Source organism: Myotis daubentonii, chromosome 2 (assembly GCF_963259705.1).
Source record: "Myotis daubentonii chromosome 2, mMyoDau2.1, whole genome shotgun sequence".
Classification (NCBI taxonomy): Eukaryota; Metazoa; Chordata; class Mammalia; order Chiroptera; family Vespertilionidae; genus Myotis; species Myotis daubentonii.
The window spans coordinates 178,592,504-178,619,932 of NC_081841.1; the positions used below are offsets into that span (position 1 = coordinate 178,592,504).

At 40.6% G+C, this 27,429-nt stretch overlaps 2 protein-coding genes across 8 annotated transcripts in view; one reads left to right on the plus strand and one right to left on the minus strand.

The window, feature by feature from the left end:
- Positions 1-5,358, plus strand: part of CLDN10 (claudin 10) — a 128,651-nt gene extending 123,293 nt beyond the window's left edge. For 2 of the 3 annotated variants that reach the window (XM_059684965.1, XM_059684964.1), the window contains exons 4-5: positions 4,312-4,419; positions 5,023-5,358. In XM_059684965.1, coding sequence (XP_059540948.1) covers positions 4,312-4,419; positions 5,023-5,143 — 229 coding nt within the window. In that variant the 3' untranslated portion in view covers positions 5,144-5,358. Of the gene's footprint in view, positions 1-3,579; positions 3,731-3,846; positions 3,917-4,311; positions 4,420-5,022 lie in introns of all 3 variants that reach the window. The other variant, XR_009451356.1, reaches the window with a different exon arrangement.
- A 5,695-nt stretch (positions 5,359-11,053) lies between these two features.
- Positions 11,054-27,429, minus strand: part of DZIP1 (DAZ interacting zinc finger protein 1) — a 54,466-nt gene continuing 38,090 nt past the window's right edge. For 3 of the 5 annotated variants that reach the window (XM_059684974.1, XM_059684970.1, XM_059684969.1), the window contains 9 exons: positions 25,957-26,016; positions 21,218-21,360; positions 19,725-19,887; positions 19,301-19,430; positions 18,664-18,717; positions 16,633-16,826; positions 14,929-15,059; positions 13,673-13,847; positions 11,054-11,889 (listed from right to left, as the gene is read on the minus strand). In XM_059684974.1, the coding sequence (XP_059540957.1) occupies positions 11,813-11,889; positions 13,673-13,847; positions 14,929-15,059; positions 16,633-16,826; positions 18,664-18,717; positions 19,301-19,430; positions 19,725-19,887; positions 21,218-21,360; positions 25,957-26,016 (1,127 nt within the window). In that variant the 3' untranslated portion in view covers positions 11,054-11,812. The remainder of the gene's footprint in view (positions 11,890-13,672; positions 13,848-14,928; positions 15,060-16,632; positions 16,827-18,663; positions 18,718-19,300; positions 19,431-19,724; positions 19,888-21,217; positions 21,361-25,956; positions 26,017-27,429) is intronic. The other 2 variants (XM_059684972.1, XM_059684971.1) reach the window with 1 other exon arrangement.

The following is a 27,429-nucleotide window of genomic DNA, read 5'->3' on the forward strand; positions in this document are numbered from 1 at the left end:
AGTCGTTTGCTTTCCTCCATTTCTGTCATTTGTGACCTGTTTCTTTGTCTCCGCATTTTTTTTATGCTTCCCTGTGTTGGTAGAGTGGTTTTGTGTGCTAGGTGTCCTGTAGGGCCCAGTGGCTCAGCCTCCCCTGTTACCTGAGGTGGACACTCTTGGTGCACCCCTTTGTGGGCTTTGTGCACAGTCTTGTTGTAGTTATGCCTTGATTGTTGTAGGATCACTGGGAGGAATTGACCTCCAGGCCAATTGGCAGTGAGAATCAGCTGTGTCTGCAGTGGGAGAACTTCTGTGCTGAAGACACCCTTCTGGGGCAAGACTTGCTTCAGTGGGGCTTTGGTGCTCACTGAGTCTGCCCCCTGGGTGTGTCCCTTATGGATCTGAGGAGTTGTAATCCGGATGGTCCCCCTCTGACCACTGGGTACACTGGCTCTTGGAGGTTACCCAGCAGGAGCTATGAAGAGAACTGCAGATTCCCCTTCCTTTTTTGGAGTTTGGAGGTGCCCTGATGAGGCCCAGCTGTGAAGCAATGCAAGCTGCTGTGGGGCCTTGGGCCTTCTCTTGGAAGTTCTGGGTCTGTGGCCCAGCTGCAGTTTGTTAGGTAATTTTCAGGTTGCAAAGAGCCAGGGCATTCATATGCAAAAGCCTCTGCTGCAGCCTGGGTGGGGTGGGGTCTCAGGGAATCAAAGGGTGGAGCAAGGAACTATGGCGGATTCTCAGTCCTGTCCTAAGGGGCCGAGCGCGTGCGTGCGTCTCAGTGTCCTGATAATTTAATTGCTGCAAGCACCTCTGGGGGAAAGCCGCCCTCGAGTTCCGAGTTCTGCCTGCTGCCAGACAGTCCAGTTTCTCCCCGTATGAGTCCTGGGTCCCCAGAGACTTCTCGAAACAGGAGTTCAGAGCAGTCGGGAGCTTGTGACTCCCTCCCGATTAAAAAAGACAGCCGCATCCTCAGGTACCAGCCCCTTTCCACGCACTCTCGAGCCTCCGTACCTTTGCACTTTACTTCTGCAGCTCCTGACCCTCAATGTGCTTTTCTCTTTCCTTCTAGTTGTAGAATTTCCACTCCGCCAGCCTTCCTGTAAGTTCTGGATGATGTCCATTTTGTCTTTTTATTGTGTTTTGAAGTTGTTGTAGGAGGCAGCAATTTCGGTGTTTCCCTATGCCGCCATCTTAGTTTCTCCCATAAAATTATTTTCGTTGCTACTTCATAACTGTAATGTTGCTACTGTTATGAATCGTAATGTAAATATCTGATATGCAGGATGGTCTTAGGCGACCCCTGTGAAAGGGTAGTTTGACCACCAAAGGGGTCGAGACCCACAGGTTGAGAACCACTGTACTAGGTGATTGTAACAGCTCAATAAAGAGAACACACAATGAGAGGGAAAGCTGGTCTAGGGCCAGGAGGGTATTGTTAACAAAAGAAAGACCTGCAACTGGATCACCTGAAATTTGGATAGTCTTCTAAGGTGTTGAAGCCAGCTTCTTAGCCTCACCAAAAGGAAGAAAGAGTTCCAAGCAGAGATAGTTTCCCAATCAGTGTCAAGGAGGTGTCCTCATGGCAAATCTGAGTGGATAGCAGATTGCTCTCCTCAATCCTGACTTTCAATAATGGAAGTCCATTTTTGCCAGATCATGCACACTGATAGGTATGAATTCAAGTAACTGTTGAGTAAGTCTGCTAAACATGTCTTTTACAGAATGAAGGAGGAAAAGTCTCTGAAAGAGAAAGCACCAAGTCACAAAAGCCCTCACATCCGAATTGTTAAAAATTATTCGTATAGACATGGAGTCTCTTAAAAACTTCAACTCAAAACTGGTACTACCACTCATTAAGTGTTTGTCTCCAACAAAAATCACAAGGAATTCAAATGAAAATGATATTTTCCTTGTACTGGAGTCTATATTCAGTGACCTTAAGAAAATTAACATATATTTTAAAAAGGAATAAGTGAACCAATTTTTAGTATAAGCCAAACTCTTGATTCTTAAATCCCTTCAGAACGTTTCAAGATGCTTAAATAAATATAAAGACAATTGCAGACATTTGAGCTGCCTGGGTAATGTATCCTCTGATTTGTCACAACACTGCACACATTTACATGTTCTTTTGAATCCATAGCACCGAGCTCTGGTGGTCAATTAGAGATTTATTTTTAACCAACCATGGTACCTGGCACTGTCATCCTATTTTAGAAAGCTAAGTAGTTTAAGAAAAATCTCAGACTTTTTCTTCCAGAGTTATTTACACTAAGTTATACTAACACATAGTTTCAGGAGAGAAGACAGCATAAACTCTGGGGGAGGGGGGTGTTGCATGGGGGCGGGGGGATAGATAAAAGTGGAAAGTATCATTAAATTGTAATCTTATAACAATGCCCTTCAAATAGAAAATTTCAATATGCCATTTCTTTAGTTGTCTCTGCAGTAAGAGGAAGAGAATGGATGGCTATGACGCCAGCTTACTATAGGACTTTTAGATGTTTTAAGGTCAAATGATATGCACCTACAGCTTGGCACTGTGCTTGTTTTATTTGCATAGTCTTGTTAAAACACCTTAAAAGCAGGGCTGATGTGGGAATTCCAGGACCTCCCTTTTAGATGTATAACATATTTAATGAAGGCATCCTATCTAATAAAAGGGTAATATGCAAACTAACGATCACTCCATCACAAAGATGGTGGTGCCCATAGCCACAAGGTGGCAGCACCCAGTCCCCTCAGCCTTGCCGAAGTCTCCCAGTCCTGGGGGGGCTGCCGCGGAGATCGGGCAGTGTGAGTGGCCTGGTGGAATGCTTGTTTCATCACCGTGGCGACGGAGGGCCTCTGGGCAGTGGGCGTGGAGTGACTGAGGCGGGATGCTTGCTTCTTCGCTGTGGCAACACCCCGGGCTTCAGAGGGCCTCTAGGGGACGGGGGGGGGGGGGGGGGGCAGCCCACCTCCGCAGCAGAGCGCAGGCCCAGAGAGGAGACTGCAGGCCTGCTTCCCACAGAAGCAGCTTGGCTCCCTCCCGCCTCCCGTGGGCGGCTCGCTTCCACCTCCCGAGGAAGCTACACGGCTCCCGTGGAAGCAGCGCGGCTCCCGGGGGCACACTGCGGTTCCCACCGGCTCCTGCAGAAGCAGCGAGCACCTTACTGCATGCAATATCGCTCGATGGGCTACTAGTCTTTTATAAAACTGCCAATTCAACACCCTTGGCCAGCTCGCTTCTTACCTGTGCACGTCTCTCTCCAGTCCTCTTTTGGACTGTTCATTTCGTGCAGACTGAGATGTTTTTCTCTACTTAACCTCCAACCTTCTGTTTCTGCCATTGCCTCTGATGCTACCAGTCGAAGTTTCTAGGTTCCCAGAGCCTAATCAGGGCTCCAGGGCAGGATGAAGTGCTTCTGCTATCACCTTGGTTTCCAAGGAAAGGCAACACAAGAGTGAGGAAAGGAGGGATCACAGGGCAGAATGAATTGTGTGCTTGTCTCCCTCCCAATTGTAATACAGGCCATGAAATTGCCTCGGTAGTCACATCTGAAAATAGGCAAGTGGACCATTAGTCATTTTGTAAATGTTGCTTCCTACTTGCGCCAGATGTTGGCCAGGGCCATGCTGTTCCACTACCCATCACTGCTGTGACTCAAACCACCCAGAAGACCTGCCCAGCCTGATGGTGACACAGCTCATAGAAAGAGATGAAACAAATTCAGGACAGGCACCGGCCAGCTGCTATCAACATCATGGTGTGACCTTGATACCACACTCTGGTCCTGGCCCTGCACCTGGTTCGGGGGTTGGGCTGGGGAGGGAGTTAATTTTGGCACGTCTTTCTTACCCTCACTTCTTACTTTCCTTTCTTAGTTCCTCTGTGGATTCTGTATCGTCAGACCTTCCTACTGTGACTTCACTTTACAAAGAAAAGCACCCTTAGGTAGGGAATGGCAACCATCATTTTTTCCCCTTGCAATGGCAGACTATGAGCCAAAAAGTTTGAGAACCACTTCGTTATTAAAAAAACAACAAAAACATTGTTCTTCAAGAATGGGATATAGACAAACATGAGAAACACATAGTCCCTGAGATTTGGGTATACTCTTATTCTTTGTTTACTTCTCGGGGATAGATAATCAAGTGATGTCTATAAAACACTTTGAGAAAAGTTTGAAGCATTATATGGATACAAGGTGTTATTACTTCCTGTACAAGCTCTAATAGCAAAAATTATAATTAGCATTCAGTAAATGCTAGCTAGTAGTGTTACTGTGTAACACCCCTCTCCCCTTAATAAGTAAGCCGTAATACTTGTGTAATCCTTCCTCCTCACAGGTATGAATTAGGAGCCGCTCTGTTTATTGGATGGTCAGGAGCCTCACTCTGCATAATTGGTGGCATCATATTTTGCTTTTCAATATATGACAACAACAAAACACCCAGGTATGAAAAAGAAACAAAATGACCTGTTAAAAAGTACTATCCTATTCCAAATCACTACATGTGAGACAAGTTATAGATAGTTCATGCTTCTTAGAAACTTCAAAAACCCAGAATTGGGAAAGGATAGGAATATAGTGTAAATATATTAAACATAGTAAATATTATATTGAATAGAATATAGTTAATTATAGTTCTTTTTTTTTTAAGCTCGTCATTCTTACATCCCAAAGCTAGTTCTGGAAGTAGAACTATGGGTCTGACTATGGGGGCATTCTTCACTTTAGCCTCATCATAATGTTCACATAGAAATTGCTGATGAAGGTCACTGTGGTCTCCGAGGTTCACCGGAAGAGAAGTTTTAAATAATGGTTTTAAAGGATAATCACTGAACAAATGAAAAAGCCATGAGCTTCTTCTGCAGAGATTGTCACACCAGCAGTTCAGAATTGACTTTGAAACATTTCTTGGGAAGAAAGCTAACTGAAAGCAATCAGGGAGACTTGGGCTGAGCTATGACAGAAGCAGGGGGAGAGTGGATTCTTCCCATTTTTGTTTGCCCTACCGTGTAAAACAGAATCTACAGAACTGTGTTTTGCCTTTCAGAATGGGCTACGCATACAATGGGGCCACATCTGTCATGTCTTCTCGGGCAAAGTATCACGGTGGAGAAAATGTCAAAACCGCAAACCCCTCCAAACAGTTTGATAAAAATGCTTACGTCTAAAGAGCACTGCTGCAAGCTGTGTCTTGGGTTTGTTATAAAGGTGAACCGTTCACACAATGATCCCATTGGGGCTCTCCTATAATTAACACTCAAACTATTTTTAAAATATGAATTTTTGAAGTTGTTGATTGTATGGATGTAAATGTTCTTACATAGTTATAGACTAATCATTTTCTGTTATGGCTTTCTATAAAAAAATAAACAGGTTATTTACAGGATGTGTATATATTTTATCCCTTTGTAGCAGTAAAGGGGGTCAGGAGGTATTTTGTAAAGCAGTCTTAATCAGATGTTGCAGTCTTTGTCCCCATTCCGTATGATTCTTTCTTCATATATTTAACAGAAAGCGTATAACGAGTGCTGTCTTGTAAACAGTAAGTCGTCTCGGGGGGCAGTCTGAGACTATTCCTCAAAAGAGGTTCGGGTTGAGTTGACATATTCTGGCTGCATGGAGTGACTTCTAGTTTCTTGCACCTGTCTGCCCACTGTCATTCACAGTGACTGCTCAAGGAAGGGCTAAGGGGCCAAGATGTTATGGCCCATTACCTGGCTAGTCTGCCTTAAATAACTGCGTAGGCTCCTCTGATTCAGAAAGCAGTCTCTGGGGTGGAGCATCAGCAAGAGCTGAGCTGGAAGCGCTGGCCATGGCTGCCTTTGAAGCCAACAAAGGAAGTCCTGAAGCCTGCGTGGTACCCGCCTCCCACAGAAGCGACGGGCCAAGTTCTGACTTCTCTTAGGTCCTGTGTGTGGAACTAATCGGGTAAGCGGGAGACCATTATTCAAATATGGAAATTGCTCCAGTGATTTTTGAACAAAGACAATGAGTTATTCCCCAAACCAGCCTTTTACCACATGCCCAGCACCATTCTGAACACTTTACATGCCCTAACTCACCTCAGCCTCACAACTGCCCTCTTAGTAAAGTACTGTTAGGATCCTGATTTGACAGAGGAGGAAATGAAAGCGTTTAAGTAACTTGCCACAGTCAGTGACAAATCAAGGACTCTGAACTGAGGCAGTCAAGGGTAAAATATATAGTTTCAAGCTTTGCATAAGAGTTGGTATCTCTGTTATCTGTGAGCAAGACACTTTCCGATACTAATCACAGCATGGGTGAAAATAACGTGTTTTTTTTTCTGAAGCATGAAAGACTTAACAGGAAAATCGCATTGTTTGGAAGTTCTCAGTGAAAAGAAAAGTAAATGAACATGTTTGTTACCCCCCCAAAATTGTGTGTGTGTGTGTGTGTGTGTGTGTGTGTGTGTATTCAACCATTTCAACCATGATAATACTTGAAATATTTTTTCCAGGGATATAAATGAACTGGAAGCAATAAAGGGAAATCAGGTGCCATGGCTGTATAAGGGCAGGGTTTTCTTAAGTGTGTTTAAAACAAATTTCAACATTTCAGAGTTGTGCTAGTAGAGATAATGTACTGAACTGTTATCTATATATATAAAAGCCTAATATGCTAAGTGTCCAACCAAGTGGTCGACCGACCAGTCGCTATGATTGTGCACTGACCACCAGGGGGTAGATGCTCCGACCAGTAGGTTAGCTTGCTGCTGGGGTCTGGCCAATCGGGACTGGGTGAGATGGAGCCGGACATGCCCTAGAGCCCTCCCATGGCCCCTCCCCGGCCCCGAACTGCCCCGATCAGCACTGGGCAAGATGGCCCTGATAGGCCCCAATCGCTGGCCAGGAGAAGGGACCCCACCCATGCACAAATTTCGTGCACTGGGCCTCTAGTAGGATAGTAAGAAGCTAGGAAAATTCCAAGGCAGGAGGAATAGGGAAACTGAGACAAAAAATTAAAATAAGGCCTAACAGTTTGGCCACCTGTAGCCAGATTGTAAATAGCAAACCCTTATCTTCCCCCAACCAAGAATGCTGGAGAGCAGATTCCAAAGACTGCAGGAGAGGAAGGGAAAGAAAAGGGGGAGAGTGGGAGGAATTTTAATGCAACTAGAGAATACATACCTTAAATCACCCTGGAACTACTGAAAGACCGCAAAGAGGATGGAAGAGGGGGAAGGAAAAGTGCAGTCTTATCTCATCCCACTATTTAAACAGAGAAGCCAGCAGCCGCAGAACTTAATTGCCAGGTGCTTCTCATAAATTCTGGGAAAGCCATAACAAAGTAGAGGGAGAGAGCCCTTCAGAGCTAACCTGTACCAGGATATCTAGCAAAGGAATTTTAAAAGCTAGAGATAGAAGGGTATATAACCACTTGAACCCTCACCAGACTCAGATGTAGTTTAGTAGATTTGTTTGCCTTGCTTCTTTAATACATTCACTTACTTTAATTTTTTTTAATAAGTTGGCTTCATCACAATGCAATTATCTGGAGTCACTCGTTTGAATTCATTCCTACGAGCATGACAAGAATCGAGGCGGGGACAGCCCTCTCCCTCTGACTCAGGGGGCTGTCTGGTAACACCTCTCTGGTGTCTGAGAGAGGTGCCTATCACAGGACTATTCTAGCTCCTGTGGAACTTAGAGAGAAGAGGGAGTACAAGTATGGAAAAGCTCTGCCAATAACCAGAGCTGTGCCTCTGTGAAGGGAAATGTAAGGTGATGGTCCAAAGAAAAATGAACACACCAGATCTAGCAGACAAAATGATAGGCCTAAACAGATAAGTTAAAGCATTGGGTTTTACAACACAGATGTAGCGACTAAATTTAACCCTTTGAGTGCCAACCAACATCCTAGGAACTATGCTAAAATTGCCAAGGCATTTTTGCTGATTTTACAGCAGTTTAGGAAAAAAATTATGAATCGCCAACAAATGAAGTTACATATTCAAAAACTTAAGGAAAGCTTTACTACATTGACTGGACGCCATTTGCCATTTCGAAGCTTTGATAGCGCTCCCTGCACTTTTGGCGAAAGACAGGAGGAGGGCGATCTCGCTCCCCGGCACTCTAGGGGTTAAATGTTGGGTGTACTTAGCAGAAGTTCATCAATTTCCCCAACACTTTCTCTGGTAGACACAGAACATCTTTAGGGTGAGGATTATCCCAATAACTATGTCTCAAAGTTTATCTAATTAAGTGAACTACTAATGCATGAAAACAACAACAACACAAGCCCAAGTAGTTTAAGATCTCATGACTGAATGAATGAACAACTGAGTGAATGAACGCAGTGGCTCCTGTGCCTGTGTGCCTTCTTAGGCACGGTGTGTTTTTGTAGGTTGCTTATCTCTGTCCCACTGCATCAAAATTTTATTCAGCTTTTATTAAAAGTTTTAGAAACTTCCATATAAAGTGTGTACATTTACATAAAATGTTCCCTGTGGGAAGTTTGTAAAAGGATGATAGTGGACTACAAGTAAAAAGACAGGGGGAAGGGGACAGAAATAGGTAAATTGTTCGAACTTTAGATCAGGATGTTATATGGCATAACCAACAAGGCAAGCTTAAATCCCCTAACAAGATTAAGTTTAACTCAAAAATCATCTCTAGTAACTCAGCCACAGTCACAATGATGTAATGGAGGTCTTTACTTAAAAGGATGACAAAATGAAGAGACCCAAAACCCAACAAACCATATAGTTAAAATGTTACTTTTGGGAAAGAGTACAGATAGAATCACAAAGTATGAAAAATGCAAAAACACTTTATATGAACTTTCTGACCATTGACAATGCCATTGTTAAGAATAGAACTAAATTAGTTTTGAGGCATTTTGTAACATGGGTTGGGCATTTTTAAAAAGTGGAACGAAAACTACATACACATGAATTCAGTGATGACAATCTTTTCTATTCATATTTTGATAAATTAATTGACACTTAAAACAGCTTTTTTCTTTTCTTTTTTGGAGCATGTAAAAGTTTATTGATGGAGAAGTCCTAGCTCTAGAAGATGGGAAAACTAATTATCAAATCCTTCTTAAGAGAGTCTGGAATCCAGGCATCTATTGTTCCTAAGGGAAGGGAGGAGGGGCAAGGCAAGGGGTGGGTGCTGGTATAGACAGGTAAGCCTCAAAAGGGAACCAAGGAAAAGTGGGAAATTTCTCAATCTCTTTGTTCCCAGTTGGTCCACTGATGCCCACTGGTCTGAGTCCAGTTATGGCGACTCCTGTGAATCTTTGAAAAGCAGTCATTACTTTGTGCATGTTTCCCTACCTCTTTGCTGACAAGGGAGTTGGCGGGGGGGGGGGGGGGGCAGGGGGAGGAGGGGGGAGCTGCTGCTGCTCAAGCCTCAAGCAGGATTCTGCTAGTTAACATATCTGTAGCATATTTCTCTGAAGGCTATCAGAGAGAAGAATGTCATTGTTACAATTCCCCCCATTCTGTTCATTCTTCAATCTTGAGGGAAATAGAGCAACTGGGCCCAGGTTCAACACCAAGGGAGGATTAGCTAGCAGTAAGATTTGTCTGCCCATGGGTGCCCCTCTTCTGGCCCTTATAATCTCACACGCCCGCCTGAGCCCTAGTGGAGGCATTTTGGGTGCACAGTTTACAAGCAGAGACCACAGCAATGGTGAAAGAAACAGTAGGCCAGGATACATGTACCCTAAGTAAGGATCAAAGCAAACCATAAGCCAGTCTCTGAGTCTGTAAGGCTGTCAGTCTAGAAGACCCCCCCAGATGAAAGGCTCAGAGCTTCATTTTTGTGGGAATGAAGGCAGGCAGTGAAATTCGACAGATTGCACTGATCTGCAGTCCGAACATCAGCTGTCTCTGTGGCTTACACAGCATCCATCACCTAAACCATCAAATGTGAGCTGTTGTGAAGATTTCTCCGAAGTTTACATTATATCATCTAACTACAGTCTGCATATGCAAGGCTCAGAATAAAGTTTTAGTTCTCAATAACTCCAGGGCAAAGGAAGGGAGAAAAGTAAAACACTAGTTAAGAGGGCTGCAGCCAAACATTTTTGCTAGAAAAATTCAGGACCCAGTCCTGTCCACAGGTGAAAAAAATAAAATTTTGAGGACAGTTAACCAAGCTATAACCTAATATCCACAATTGTACATTATGGTTTCAATTGAAACAATTTCTCTCTTGAAAATCACCCTCATTTTATCAAAGATAGCCAAGTGAAGACTAATCCATTGCATAAGTCTAGTTTCAGTAAATTTGGTCTGTGATTTGCATAAGTACGACAAGAACAGCAATTGATTATATATCTGCTTTGCTGGAATTTCATAAGGAATCTCCAGATTAGCCTCATGGCTGAGAAGCCAAGCCACATAGTTGCCATCAGCATTTGCCTATAATACCTATAGATTGGAGTGAATTCCTCAGGTTCTCGAGGTCCCCCAAAATGTCCTCAGGGTCTTCCTTTGCCACCTCCCAGGAAAGCAACCTGGAAAGACTGCCACGAACCATGTAAGAAAGGTACCAGGCTGTTTTTCCAAGGGGCTCTGATCAGCCTCAGAAGTCAACCTCAATTCCTTAGAGCTTTCTGGGGAGATCCAGAGTCTGTGCACGTCTCCTTCAAACATGACGTTTCAGTCAAAGCCTCATCAAGGGTTTCTAATCTGTGTCCTATTATAGAGAAAACAGATTCCTATAGAATGTTATGCAAACAACCATGTTGCCGTGAAAATAATAATAATCATTCAAAGTCTCCAAACTTCTTGAGGGATTAGGCAGGGAGAAAAATATAAATGTTAAATGCTTCAAAATTGCTTACAAAGGTATCATTTACCAAACTGCTGGGGGCGGGGGGCGGGGGGGGGGGAGGGGGAAGGTTGCTTATATCACACAGACAATTGACCAAAGTCCAAAGATGTTTCCTTACTCCAAATATGACAAGTGCAGGAGAGGGTAAGGTGGGGGGGGGGGTGCAGCACCATATAGGCGGTCAGCACAGTGGGGGCCAATCCACTAGGAACTCTAGCTCCTGGCTGGCTCGTGTGCCAATGCTTCAAAAGAAAGGCCAATACTCAATAATCAGGGTTTGGAGCAAAGAAAGGTTTATTGGTGGAGAAGGTCTAGCTAGAGAAGATGAGAGAACTAATTCTTGAATCCATCTTGAAAATAGTAACATTTTATTCATAAAATATCCAAGCTAAACATTATGCTGCAGAAATGGTAAAGTTAGAAAATAATTGTTTTTTAACAACATGCTTACAATGGATCAAAGTTGAACGTGGTAAAGGTACTTCTGGGAAATGTATTTAACATGGGCCTAGCTATATTTTTATAGTTCTAAACTTCTATAAGAAAAAATAATCAATCTACCCTTAAGATTTCACTGACTCCACTAATTCAGTTTTAAGGATACGAACAGAATTTTATAATAAAACACTTCCAATGTGATAACATACATAAGAAAGACATAAAGTTTTAAGTCAAACCAAAGCCTGCTGTAATTAAAAAGTTCTCCCTTAAAAATTAGTTGGAAAAAAATACACTGAAACGCTATTGTACCGTTCTGAAGAAAAACCTTTTTATGACTTCAACGACACGCCATTTTTAAGCAGAAGTCTTAAACACTTTATATGCTTCAAAATCTGTTGACACTTTGTTTTTCAATACTGTATTAGGTGCCATTAAAGAGACTCTTGTTCTCTGAAGCAGCTTCCTATTTATTGTGGAACATGCTCTAAGGCAGGAGCATTAGTATCATGTTGGCAAGTTATTGACATACGGCGATGCCGACACACTGTTGGCACCTGGATCTTCTGACCTGTGGAGCTACACAGGTAGCTATACATCTGAACAGTCACTCCAGTCAGTCACAGTTACTAAGCTGCTTTTCAGAGTGCTTGATTCATCTTGAAGGCCTGTGGAGGGAGAGAGAAGGAGGAAGAGGAGACCCCGATGATTAAACAAGCGCATTGTCCAGCCTGGAAAATCCATACCTTCCTACCGCAGTTTATCACTCAGTGTCTAGGTCTGCTCACCAGTCCCCACGCCCAGCTCGCACAGCTGTGCAGGAGCCACAGTCAGTGCAACCGCGCCAGGGCCCCATCTCCAGGGCATTCGGGACCCTGTGCGGAAGCTCCTTCCCTGCATTCAGCAGGTGGCCTGGATGTTGGCAGCACTCACTTCGCTTTTGTTGTTTTTGTTATTAACTCTGAGTGAGTAGGTGGTAAAGAAAGAAGAACAAAATAGGAAAGCTCAATAGGGTTTAAGTGGTAAACACGGATTTTCTAGGGTAGATGAGCTTAAATATAAAGTTTATTAAAAACTGTCTTGAGTCATTGAACAGTTAGTGAGTTCCACTTGAGTTTGATTCTAGATGGTTTTCTTTTTGAGGTGCCTGGGGTCATGGCACTGGGAGAAGACAAAGGAAATGGACTAAGAGAGTCCTCTCTGCCCTGGGAACTTGGAGTCACTGTACCGTAAACATGGCCTTTTGGTTTTTCAACTATTAGAATCGATTTTCAGGCGCAGCACAGGGAACTTAATGACAGTTCCAGATCAGAGGTCGGTGTTATGACTTGACAATGTGAGAGTAAAGGCCCAGCTGACACATTAGTGGAGGGAAAAGGTGAAGTGAAGGGTAGAGGTAGCAATGGTTCATTTTACAAAGCGGGGTGGCTGAGCGATAGTGCTGCAAGTGGCCAGAGCAAATGCTGGTATTAACGTGTTAATTTAAAATTACAAACATGGGTTCAAAAATACCAACGAGAGGTGTGAGTGGAGAAAATGAGCCAAGTCTTCATCTGTTTGATAGGACATTGACAGTTATTATCTCAAGTTGATAAGTCTAGAACAGCGGTTCTCAACCTGTGGGTCGCAAGCAATGAAAATACATCCTGCATATCAGATATTTACATTACGATTCATAACAGTAGCAAAATTACAGGTATGAAGTAGCAACGAAAATAATTTTATGGTTGGGGGTCACCACAACATGAGGAACTGTATTAAAGGGTCACGGCATTAGGAAGGTTGAGAACCACTGGTCTAGAAGCAGAGGCACTTATAGCAGATTGATGGGGCACTACAGGTGGGGAAGCGCTCCTGTACTACTTGACTTTCACCGTGTGCAAGTTTTACTCTGATAAAAAACATAAATTACATTTTCTAATTTTAAAAAATTAATGCATCAAGAGTTAAGTCTCTGGTCTTATGCAGACTCCAGGACTTAACCAGGAACAGTTTCTACTAATGGTTTCATTGTCATTTATCCCATTGGCTATAACGCCACAAGAAAAATCTTCCTTCAAAGACAATAAAAATACTTAATATGTGAACAGAATAACACAGGAAGACTGCCAGAAGAATGGCCTCATCCAAGTGCATGATCAGAAATTTTAATTTTTATGGGGCACCTGCATGAAGAGTATATTTATATGGGCATTTTCAAAAACAATGTAAATATTTAAATACTAAAGATTAGTTCTAAAAGTAAATAAAAACAATTAGTAAATATACACAAATCAGTAAGTTGCGCATATCCAGTCCTTATTAAAATAACATAAAGCATCGAGGTCTTTGTTATGCCAACAGTGTTTCTGTCTGAGGATATATTTGCATAGTTTAATTAGATATTTATAAAGATGAAACGCAGTAATTGGAAAATGGACCGAGCTTCTGCAAGACACCAAAGTAGCACACCTTCTCTCTTTGGCCCTCTAGGAGTTGGTGCACCCCAGGCAGTTGGCACTTGAGCCAAATGTGACTCATGCTTCACAGGCGGAGGTTCTCTCTGCTCTTTCCCGGTTATTTTCCCCAGAGACTTTTCTTCTATTAAGGATGATATGTCCCAGTCGTCATCATCCACATCTGAGCACTAAAAGAAATACATGGAGAATAATGTTTCCTAAAGAAGTGGCACATGTCACTTTGTTGGCCAGACGAGCTGCTGACGCAGAGTGATATGAAGCTGGGAACCTCAGAGGATCCATGCTCTGGTCATTTCTGGAAATGGATTTAGAAATCCGTGTTGGAAGAAAAAAAACCCTTTTTTGTTTCTTGCCATGGAAACGTATGTTTTCTACTCTACCAATCATAAATATGGAAAACTCCAGAAACACTTGCATTTTAGAAATGAAGTTAGGATGCTCCCCAAAGTAGGAGCTAGGGCAGCTCTGGAGCTCTTACCTGCGATCGCGACATTTAATCCGCACGTGAAAGGACTTGCCTATCTACCACAGCCTTTCTAAGGGAGGCACGTGCGCCCTGCCTGGAAATACGTACATGGCTTTTTGTCGTATTTGGCTGGTGTAAAATAAATAGCACTAACTAATAAAAGTAGTTTGACAGAATGCTCTGGATTCCATAGATGAACAGGAAAAGAATTCATCTAAGTAAAAAGTGAAGCAAAGAACGACTACTACTAGAAGGCCCTGTTGACACGTCTGAGCTGTGCCAGAAATACAAAGGGAGATCTTCCTCCACAGAAACACCGGTGTCCTGGGTGTTGGAACTGCTCGGAACGTGTAAGGGCCTCTCCTCTGCTCAGGCTCTGCCCTCCTCTCGGTTCACCACCAACTACTAAAGGATTTCTCCACCAACTACTGAATTGGACTAAACCCTGAAAAGTCCCTATTTTACTTCCAGGTCACACCATGGCAGCAGAAGAGTCCCTGGATTCAGATCTAGAGGCCCCAGATTCTAGGCTGAAACAAGTTTCTGAGGACAAACCATCTAATATCTGCAAGCATCAACACACAGGACAGGATTCTGAAAAGCTGTAGTTTGATAAGCAGAAGACATTGTTACCAGTTATCATTCCAATATCTTTGATTCTCTATGGAATGGGAAGAAAGGCAATACTGAAAACAAGAAAAGGTAAAAATCTCAACTTCTATACTACCAAAAATAAAATTACGATGAAATTCTCTATAGTTAGCAAGTAAAAATGATTTCACCTTTAGTTCTTCTTTAAATTCTCTTTTGATGAATGCTTCAGCAACATTAATCCCACCAACTGGCTTACTCACATTTCTTTGATTTGAAACCGTCTTTTCAACTTTTTCAGTTAATGTTTTAATGGAGGTTCCTATATGACCAACAGAAAATAGGAAAAGTTTAAAAAACTTGTATATATCTTCAATTCCAAAATAACTTAACAAGCAATTTTGAGTTTAAGCTTTGCAAATAAGTATGTACTATTAAACTCAATTGATGTATTTTGGGGTTTAAAATGCTACATTAAATACTTATAATTTCCTTTAAAAATAATGGCTCTCTAGACTAGGAGCAGTAAAATTTTTTATCTTATTTATCTTTTATTTATTAAATTTATTGGGGTGACATTGGTCAACATGAACATATAGGTTTCAGGTATGTGGGTTTCTATGCTACAAGATCTGTATATGCACTATGCGCCCACCAAAAATTTTCATTTTATTTTTTTTATTTTTTTTAAATATATTTTTATTGATTTTTTACAGAGAGGAAGGAAGAGAGATAGAGAGTTAGAAACATCGATGAAAGAGAAACATCGATCAGCTGCCTTCTGCACATCTCCTACTGGGGATGTGCCCGCAACCGAGGTACATGCCCTTGACTGGAATCGAACCTGGGACCCTTCAGTCCGCAGGCCGACGCTCTATCCACTGAGCCAAACCGGTTTCGGCCAAAAATTTTCATTTTAAATCAAAGAAGGATGGTCTCATTCAAGTTCTGATCAGAAACATTAATTTGGGTGAGGTAACCTACATGAATAAAATAATCATATGGGTATTTTCAAAAACAGTATTAATTATTTTAAATGAATTAGTTATATTTTAGACAATTATACAAATATATGTGTATACAATACCAAAACTAACTTACATCTGATATGGTTAAAATATATTTTAAAAATTATATTAAACAGAATTTTTTTTTTAAGTGAACCTAGAGTACCATTTCTCTTCAGCAAATTAACAATAGTTACAGACTTGGACCTTCTGTTCCTTTAGACTTGCCCCATCTCCGAAAGCAGAATGTATTAGAATAGCCATTCTTATAGTCACCCAATTTTATTAGTTGACTGTGTCTCTCTAAATTCATATGTTGAAGTCCTAACCCCAATACCTCAGAATGTGACCTTATTTAGAGACCGGGCCTTTTAAGAGATAATGAAGCGAAAGTGAGTTCATTTGGGTGAGCCCAAATCCAGGATGACTGGTACCCTTACAAACATGGGGAATCTGGACACAGGCACTCATGGAGGGAGGCCCATGTGATGATAGGGAGACGGACAACTACAGGCCGAGAAGAGAAAGATGAGAGATCCCTGCGGCCCCAGTAGGAACTAACTCGGCCTCCTTGATTTTGGCCCTCCAGCCTCCGAACTATGAGACAACACATTCATTTGTTTAAGCCCCCCAGTATCTGGTTCGTGGTTATAGCAGCCCAAGGAGACTAATAGACCCAGGCATTCCCGAAACCTTCCTCTCCTTCCATGTGACTATCATTTGTGGTTAAGCCCTGTCCGTTTTCCTGAGGCAGCGGTAGCTTTTGGATAAGCCCTGTCCTTTCCTCAAGCACATTTCCAGCTCAGACTGCCTGTGCTGGCTGCCCCGGGGTGAGAACCACTGCCCTAAACAAAATTTCCAAAAGGACTTTTAATGATAAAAGCTCACCCATGGGCTTGGGAGAAATATCAGAGTCATCAATTTCACTGCCTTCGGTCCAGTCAGTGTCACTCTTGACAGTTTTCCTTCCAAAGCTACTCTTGTTGTTTTTAGACGGGGGCACAAGAGGTAACTCTGGGGATGTGTATGCCTGGACGAGGTCGCCAGCATCCAAGTCTTCCTCAGAACTAAAGGGAGGCGACCTAAACAAATCAAACAGAGGGTGCTGTTTTCACAAGTTCCAGGATTTACAAATGATAATGCCTCTTAAAGTGGTGGGAACTTTCTCAGGCAACTCCCAGGAGCTTAAAAAACAAAGGGTGTGGCAGAGAAGAGATGGCGGCAAGGCCAGGACTTCTGCAAAAGGCTGGAGAGTCATTTCAAATCCAGACCTGACAACCATTTGGCATAAATACCAAAATGGACTGAAGCTATGACACTCTTCCTCTAAATCCAAACTTGTATATTCTTAACATTCTTGGTTTTTACATACCTCAGAAAAATATTTCTCAGTGGGAAAAAATATTTTTGGCAATAAAACTACTTCACCTTTAAAAATAGTGTCATTATTTATAAATTACCTTTACACTGTATCTTACAAAGCACTTTTATAATCTCGTTTGCATAACCACATGAATTGTCACCCCATTTTAAAGGGAAATGAAAGTTCAGAGCAGTGTTCATTCATTTAAAAAATATTCACTGAACAGTTAGATTTCAGACATTGTTTAGTTATACTATATCCATGAAATAAAGCTCTTCTCATGAGATTATGTACATGAAAAGAGCTTTTGAAGGCTAAGGCATTATTTATATTGTCTCTACTATATTATATTTCTACTATCTATATATATTTATATATGTACATAAGGCATCAATGTACAGATTTATAGTATCTATATCTCTAGAATAAGGCAATGATAATGAAATTCAATTATAAAATTAGTTTTCCTTATAATTAATAACAGTAATATACCTATAATTTATTGAGTACCCACAAGTGCCAAGCACTGAGGCCAAGCCCTTTTCATATATTCTTATTAAGTTATATAACTATGCTGTGGAAAAGGCAGTATCATCCCATATTACAGATAAGAAAACTGAGACTTAACCCTGACCAGTGTAGCTCAGTGAATTGGGTGTTGTCCCATGTACTAAAAGGTTGCCAGTTTAATTCCTGGTCAGGGCACATGTCCGGATTACAGACTCAATCCCTAGTAGGAGGCGTGCAGGAGGCAGATGATAGATGTCTCACTCTCATGTTGATGTTACCCTCTCCCTCTCCTTTTCCCTTCCTTTCTCTCTTAAAAAAAAAAGAAAAGAAAAGAAAAAAAATCTTTTTAAAAAACACTGAATTTAAAACTGGGACTCAATTGAATCAATGGCACACAGTTAATGACTGACTGAGCTAGGATTCTTAGTACCCTAAGAGAGCCTTAGAATGCTAAAATATCATCTGGCCACACCAGCCATGAAAAGTCCACATCATTCCTTCAATTTATCAAGCTTATTGAAAGTTACTAGACACTGTGGGGTGGGGGGAGGGGGAGGGTGATAATGGAAGTGACTCAGGGTGGTTCCACTTCTTTTTTTTCTTTTTTTAAAATATATTTCATTGATTTTTTACAGAAAGGAAGGGAGAGGGATATAGAGTTAGAAACATCGATGAGAGAGAAACATCGATCAGCTGCCTCCTGCACACCCTCTACTGGGGATGTGCCCGCAACCAAGGTACATGCCCTTGACTGGAATTGAACCTGGGACCCTTCAGTCTGCAGGCCAACGCTCTATCCACTGAGCCAAACCAGTTAGGGTTGGTTCCACTTCTTAATGGGAGCCACAATGTGATAAGCACTATTATATTGTATAAAAACTAATAAAGAAACAAATAAACGCCAAAAAGGAATAACAAATTAATTATGACATTTAATAATTAAGGCTTTAGTTAACCACAATGAGCATACTAATTTACAATGAAAGGGATGTTCAGTGGAAACAATTTTTTAAATAACCTCTCCCCAACCCAAGTACTCTACTCACGTAATATTTGAAGACTTTCTGGGAAAATGATCTTCTGTGATATTTTTCTTAATTCTAAAAACAAAACAAAACAAAAGAAAACTATTTCTAAACAGCATGAGTGAATAATGTAATTTAACATACATTTCTATGGAATTGGTGATTTTTGCTTTTAACGTATATTAAAGAGGGTGAGCAATAAGAGTCTCCCAGTACCAATGAGAGATGGTTAGAAATTGCAATTATGATTCTCTGTTGGGTTAAACATTGCTGTGAGCTGAATGTTTGTGTCCCCCTAAAATAATGTTGAAGCCCTAACCCCCAACAAAGTGATGGTAGCTAGAGAAAGGGCCTTTGAGAGGTAATTAGGTCTGAGGTCATGAGGGTGGGGGTCTCATGAGGGGATTCGTATCCTTGTAAGAAGAGGAAGAAAGACCAGAGCACGTGAGGATACGGCCAGAAGGCAGCCAACCATCTGCACGTCTAGGAAGAGAACCCTCACTGGCTAGCTGGCATCCTGATCTTGGACATCCAGCCTCCAGAAGTGTCAGAACACAAACCTCCGTTGTTTCAGCCGCCTGGCCTATGATATTTTGTTATGGAAGCCCAAGCTAAGACAAGCATTCATGTAAAAATTTTAGGGTTGGAAAATACTCACTTTGGGACAGATGTTCTATCAGTGAAAACAGGTCTTTGTTTAATCAACTGTCTGCTTTTGGGAGGAAGTTGTACTGCTTTGGGTATTTCTCCAGTTGAAAGGGTTTCCCCTTGAGAACCACTGTACCTGTCTGGAATAGTAGTGTTATTCATGAGTCTTCAGTGCATGAAAAGCAGAAGAAAAGACGGTAATACTGTCTATGCTGGCACTGAAATGAACAAGCCCATCTCTAGGGTCTAGAGCCCGCATTAAAGGATTTCTCTTAAATGTAAAAACAAAATACAAAAACCAACACTTAATGGTTCGGACAACAATAAAGTCGCAAATTAAGTGCCAAAGTTTGTGAACCATTTAAAGTTATGAAAAGGTTGTTCAATTTCACTTCCATCTGCAGAAATGAAATGGCGGTTAGTAACAGCCTTACCTGAAGTCAGTACTATTCTCTCCTCAATTTTAGAGCTGACCTGACGTTCAAGGGATTCTCGAATTTGCTGAATGTTAGGCATCTGTCTTTCTTGATTATGTCTTTTTGATTCCATGGTTCTTAGCACTCTATTCAATTGATCGCTTGGAATACCACGTGTATCCTGAAGGAATAAAATATTAAGTTAGTCAATTATCCCAGGATGAGATAAGGAATGGTCAAACCCCACCTGAATAAAAGAGCATATGGAAATTTAAAAGACTGACAACACTAAGAGTTGGTGAAAGAGCAACTGAAACTCTCATGCACTGATAGGGATAGTGTACATTGGTACAAACACTGAAAAACTATTTGGCTATACCGATTAAAACGAAACTCAGAAATTTCATTCCCAGATAGATATCCAAGAGAAAAGAATGCCTATGTCCATCAAAAGACATGTGTAAGAATGTAGTGGTCAAAAAGAGCCGCAAATTAGAAGTCCACATGTCCATCAATAGGAAGTAAAGTGTAGCATATTCAGGCAGTAAAATGCATATTATACTACAAACCACTGCGAAATGAAACAACAGATATGAATCTTATACACAAAATCATAAGCATAAGAACTCATATATAAAATGCTACATGATGTGTGATTTCATTCACATGAGGTTCAAGAACAAGCAAAATTAAGTCAGAATAACCATTACCTGTTGTTACAGAAAAAGGGGTGATATTGACTAAGGAATGGGTTTTGAAAATGATCAATGTCTTGATCTGGGTGGTAGGTACAGATCACACACACACACACACACACACACACACACACTCACTCAGAGACATATACACACAAATTCATATACACACATGATTATATGCATACATACAGGAACACATATGTACACACATGCATATCTATATATACATGCACATGTCTACACATAGATACATATGTGTATATACAGATCTATTTACACAAACACTATACACATCCATATGTAAATACATATATGTAGGTACATAAATTCAAGTTGTTCACTTAAGATTTATATATTTTATGTATATCAATAAAAATGTAAAAAGCAAATAATATATATGACATTTTGTACCGGAATAATTCAATCTGGTAAAAACATGAAATATAATTCATTTACCCATTCATTTGACAAGTAATTGCTTAAGTGTTGATTTTGTAACAGGCAACAATTTGAAGTTAATAGCAGAATGTAAGCAGCACGGCAACGGCCGAGATACAAACCCTAGCTCCTTCATTACTAGCTGTGTGACCTGAAGCAAGTTACTTAACCTCTCTTAAAATGGAGATACTATTGTCACTTACCTCAGAGATTTGTTTCTATGTTTAAATGATTTAATATTCATGAAGCTCTTGGAAAGGTGCATTAACCTCTAGTCTCCTAATGTGGAGAGAACTGACATGTCTTCTTCTCATCTCTGATTCTTTCTTATTGAGAAAATAAACCAGCAAATGCTCAAAAAATGAGTAAACTTACTGCATTAATCCCCAAGCTTTCCAATTTCCCCAACAAATTCTGCTCCAAGATTGATCTTATTTTCTTAGTGAGAGAGGGGTTAGTCTTCCAAGCTTTCCTGACATGGTTCTTGCTGTTTTTAAATTTCTGTTCATTTTCCCTTCCTGAAATAAAGTTTCAAAAAATGCTTTAAAAAAGCAATTAAACAAATACATTAAATCTCTAAGTAGAAAAGGATAAAATACAACTTTTAAACAGCAAGTAAGCATTTGTAATCTTTTAAGTTTGGGGATATTTTAGTCATTCAACACAATGTATAATGCTTAAGTACTGTAGCTTTTAAAACTTTAAGTCAGCTTCAAAACTTCAAATGTCTTTAAAGACTCTTTCTTGATCCCTTAACTGAATTATATCTAGGTAAATAATGCAAGAAGTTTGTCTCTAAAGAAGCACAATGGGGGAAAAAAAACACATTTAGAAGTTTAACTAAGTTTTATTCTAAAATTATTTTACTATTTCCTGAATGATTCATTTTTCCTAAATCCAGTTAGAATTTATTTATCAGTTTACAAAGAAAAAGCTCAATTTATTTTAAATAACTAAGTTTTTATATAGTAAACTTAATAGAAATTAAGTTCATATGAAATTTCAAAATGTAAAATTATCCCTCTTAAAATATTTACCAAAATAAAAAAGAGGTTAACAGAAGTCTTGGGGAAAGCATGTTTTGCTTAAAACAACCTATAATTTAAAATAAAGGAAAAATAACAGGCCAGGTTCTTCTAACGTTTCCTTCCCTATTCCTCTTTTATTGCCCCCACTAAAAAATGTATACTTAAAGAGAATTTGGAGAAGGGGTGTGTGACCTTGAAGAACTGAGTCCTTCATTAAAAAAAAAAAATGGAAAGCTTGATGAAAGAGACCCAATGTTGGGCAGCTCTGACACTTAGAGAAGGTGCAAAGAAAGATCTGGGAGAATACAACAGTATTATCATGTTGGAGTCTAATCTCCTAGTCTCCAAACGGGGGAGTCTCACCAAATACCACTGCCGGGATCTGGGGTTACAGGAGGGCCCCCACAGACACTCCATTTTCCCTGTTCCATCCATTTCAGTAGATGGGATTTTTAGTTGCCCAAGGCACTTAGATGTGTAGATCTTAAACAAAATGCCTTTGGTTGAGATGTTTTCTAAACACTAGCTCAGTTCCTGTAGTAAAGAATATTGTCTGTTCATTAATAAATGGGTTTGCTGACAGCAAAATTAGTCAAATTACTATTTGTACATTAAATAGGAGGGGAAACCTTGCATGATGATGCTTTTATATACTTTGCTAGTGCGGCTTTCTAAATCAAATGATAAAACTGTATATGATTAAAAATCAGAAGTAATCTTACATTTTATATTCTCAGCACGTATGCTGCTCTTTTCACTGCTCTTCCCAACCATTGTTTTCCAGTATTCTGAAACCACCCTAAAAAAGGTACTTCTATCCTAGAAACTGACAATGCATTTTAATCTAGAGGGTTTAGCTGCAGCCATGCTGTGTCACTGATTTGGGCTGCCAGTTGGCCACCGACTCTACAACTATAGGTATAGCTAAAAATAAAAAGAGGTACCAAGAGACAGTCTGGAAGTGCTGGAGCTAACACTGGAATACAAGCACCTCCTGTGCTGATTATGCAGAGATGATGTTTTTGGCTGGCATCTGGGATATAAAAGGAACTGCACAGAAGCACAGTCTGAAGAAAAGTCTGGGCCCCTGTCTGCCCCGGGGCGCAAGGGGACATGCAAGGGTCAAACGAAGCCAAGAATGGCTGGGTTACAGTTTAGAAGAGTCATAAGGTCTTTGATAGTAGTCGCTGAATTCATTTGGTTGATTGATCCGGGTTCACCCTCACCCATGATGACAAGTTCCTTTTGGTGACTTAGTTTCCCCAATGACCACAGGTTAAACGTTTCCTCTGTCCTCAGATTCACTTTATATGTTGGCACTGGTTTTGGAAAGCCATTTATGAAAAATCAGAAAAACCCTTGGTTGGAAAGACTCTTAGAAGGTTGGAGCTGGACTTCGGAAGCAAGAGAAAGGATGTAGAGTGGACAGGGAAATGATAATCACATTTTTGGGAAAAGAGAATTAATCACTTGAAAACCAACAACAGCTGAAGATTTTAATTCAGGCATGTATTGCTCACCAAGATCAACAAAGCAAAACTTTCTACATATCAGCACTTCCTCTAATTACAAATGTGAAAGCTTATGAAAGCAGATGAGCAATGAGCAATAGCCCACACCTGTGATGGGTCCATCTGACGTACAACATAGCATTTATGGTATTCAAATAATTGTAGCAAACAAAGCAAGCAGTAAAAAACAAAAGCAGAGTTTTTGAGTTGGAAGGGACTTTATCATCTGGTAAAGAGCCTCCTCATTTTTCACAGAAGGACACCAAAACCAGAGAGGTGAAGAGACTTCCCCCAAGGCCGCGCAGCATTGTCACTAATCAAACTCAATGACTCGGAGCAAGCTCCTGATCCTGGTTTCAAGGTTCTGAATTTAAAAAATTCACTCTAACACCACCTCCTGGTCCTCACATTCTAACACCCTATAAACAGCAAGATCAAGTACGCCTCTACACAACTGTCAATTAGTAAGGAAGAGTCCTCCTGATGAGTTACTTCTTGGTAATAGCCAGTGTTTTGCAAACCACTGCCTAGGCCCTAGGGCATTTGTTGCACAGGCATTATCTGCAAAATGTTAGCACAAGCTGAGGAACTTATTGATGGCAATTAATCTGCTGCCAGCGTGCTAGCTCCGTAGAGGCACTGGAAGGATGTGGTCACTGCTTCTGTAACTGACAATGCATTTTGCCGGAATCAAACCTGCAACCTGAGTATGTGCCCTGGCTGGGAATTTAACCCAGGACCTTTTGGTATGAAGGACAATATTCAACTAACTGAGCTATACCGGCTAGGGGTCTGGGGTGTTTTTGATGGTCCTCAGTACACCTCCCACCAGAGCTGTGTATGAACCCAAGGATGGTGGCGAAGATTTTCTTTCCCAATCTGATTCCCCAAATGTGGCAACAATCAATGATGGTGTTTGCCGTCAATGGTCCTAAACTCACGCCTCACGTTTTCTGGGTAGAAGAACTCTAAAAGAAACATGGGCAGAATGATGCAATGGGTAGAAACTAGAACCGAAGTGCTGATGGTGGACAAATCAGGATTCCTCTTGGAACCTAGCTGACTCATTTTTAAAATGAGTGTGAACGATTTGACCTGAGGCTCCAGTTTCAAAACTTTGGGCCTTTTTAATGAACCTCCTGATACATTTCATGGCTTCTTCAGAGAATAAGATATTTTGTGTTCCAGACACCAATAAATGACATGTAAGAAAGAAAAAGCATGCTACTTGAAAGTTAAATGACAATATACATCATATAGATATTATGGATATGCCTGATTTAGTCATTTCTCAATTTGCAGCCTTGTTAAAAATTTTTGGGAAAAAGTCTAGAGAATACTGAAGCTATAACAAATATTAAGACTCTGTGTATTAGGATATATAATTTTACTTCTCTTCCTAACAAAAATGACAAAACCAGAGGCCATATAAATATTAACAATTTTTCTTCTCTGAAAGAAGTGATATATGGTAAAATATTATCATTACTAAGGAGAAAATTATGATAAACGGATTCAAATATAATTGTCCTAGAAACTACAAGTCTAGCATTAGAAAATACTCTTTAAAAAAAATTTTTATTGTTGAGAGTATTACAGATGTCCCCTTGCCTGCCCCCATTGCTCCCCCTCCCATTGGTTTCCAACCCGCCCCAGGCCTTCACCACCCTACTGTCTGTGTTCTTAAGATCTTTGGTTACTCTCTTCCCGCGCCCCCCATCCCCTTCCCTCTGAGATTCGTCAGTTTGTTCCATGTTTCCATGCCTCTAATTCTATTTTATTCACCAGTTTATTTTGTTCATTAGATTTCTTGCTCATTTATTTTTATTTTTAGATTCAATTGTTAATAGATATATATTTATTGTCATTTTATTGTTCATATTTTTTATCCTTTTATTGTTCTTCTTCTTCCTCTTCTAATGGAATACCCTTCAACATTTCATGTAATACTGGTTTGGTGGAAAATACTCTTAATAATGTAAAATAATTTTCATAAGCTTCAAACATTAATTTCTAGAGAATAGCTTTTAGAACTGCCAAATAAATTGAGTAGGCAGTAATATTTTAATTAGCTCCTTGAACCTGTCATAGCTCTCAAATTCCACCAAAAACATTATTCTGTGCATACATATTCCACATTCAGAGCTTGAATGTTATGCTTCCCTTTCTATCGAAAATAATTTTTGAAGTGGGCACTTCACATGCACATTTCACAGATTCAGGGTATGAGAAATAACTACTGTGATACAAATATTTTCATATCAACTGGCGCCCAACACGTGTCGACTTGTCATGTGATCAGAAAATATCTGCATTGACATAAAGGCTTAATTTTTTCCAAATTAACTTATTCAGATGCTATGAATACAATAAATCAGGGTGGAAACATAACCGCATATTAGGGGAGTAAGATGACAAAATACTACGTACAGGTTGAACATATAATCCAAACATAAACGTCTGCCCTAATTCTGACACAGTGCGCTAAGAACCACTGGGTCATGTTTTCCAGGCTTGGTGTGGGCATCTGAGCATAGCCTACGCCGCTGTAGACCCTGGGCAGGACCTTCATTACCTTTTTCTTCCTCTGAGAGTTCTTCTATTGGCTCCAGTATGTGCGATGGGAATGCCTGCTCTATTAATGAGGAAAAATAAGAACAGTACAAACAGGACAACAGCAAAGCAAAATTAGCTTACTTTCAAACAGTATTGAAAGCTATAGTCCCATAGTATTTTAATCGTGTTGAACAGAGCAAGAATTTACTGGGGGAAAATATTGAGGCAGTCAGCTACAGCTGCTCACTTTCTCCTGGTATCTTCTCTTTCTACATATTTCCCCTTAACTCCATTCTCAGGGTATTACATTTTTAAATAATTAAGTCAACGTTTCACATTCATCAACCTCATGCCTGATATTCTTCTTTAAATGCACAAGGATACTACTAGACCAGGTGGCTAAATAGAAAAATTATTGAAAATATTTCAATTTCCAAAGACAAAAAATTTCTAGGGCCCTAGGACTCCCACTTCTCACGAGCCTTAAAGTGGTAGGACCAGGATGATAAAAGGTAAGAACAGGTGGCCCTAGAGTCAGCAGCTGGACTAAGACCCTTTCTTGAATACCTCCCTGTCCCGAAACCACATTTCAAGTCCCAGTTCTGCTCGAGAGGCACCAGGGCGGCAAATGACAGATGAAGATCTGTCATTTCCCAGTCCCACCCCAGGACAGTGGTGGGGAAGACAAGGCCTCAGGGCGACTTCCCCAGGAAAGGTTACTGTGCAGACACAAGGAAGCCCGCAGCCAGCATGGATAAAGCTAAACCCCATTCTATCAACAAAGGCTAAGTTCCTTCATGGGGAAGGTCGGTTTTGGCCGAAGTTCTAACCATGGCAGTCAGGCAGACAAGGAATGAAATGTAACCAGGGAGTCTTATTTAGTCTAGGAGGAGGATACATGGTTCACTCATCGTCACCTTGCAGATTGAGATAGGGCCCCTCCCCAGGGAGCTCCCCACCTGTACCGATAGGGCAGAGTTCATTTCATTCTACCACCAAACCACAGAGTACATGACAGGTGAGAATAATAATGGCCAGCAATTGCTGAGAGCTCACCAGATTGCCAGGCATGGATCTCAGTGTTTTGCATATATTAGCTCAGATTTAATACCTCCTACATTAAAGGCTGGGATTTTAATTTATTAAAGGGTATTTCTGGTACTCTATTTTAAGCATATACAAATACACACACATGCACACATATATACATAGGTATATACAATTGAGTATATATATGTTATATTTAGGTATATGTAAATAGGCTCTTACAGCTTGGTCGGCAACCACAGTCAACATATCTAACACTGGCAATATGGGAGAAATGCATTTTAAAGTACTTCTTAAAATTAAATTTATTGGGGTGACATTGGTTAATAGGGTTACATAGGTTGCAAATGTACTTTCAAGTGAAATTTTGGAACACAGACTATTAGTAAGCAGGAGTCCACTTCAATTTTAAAAAGGAGCACAGCTCTGCCAAGGAGCATTTAAG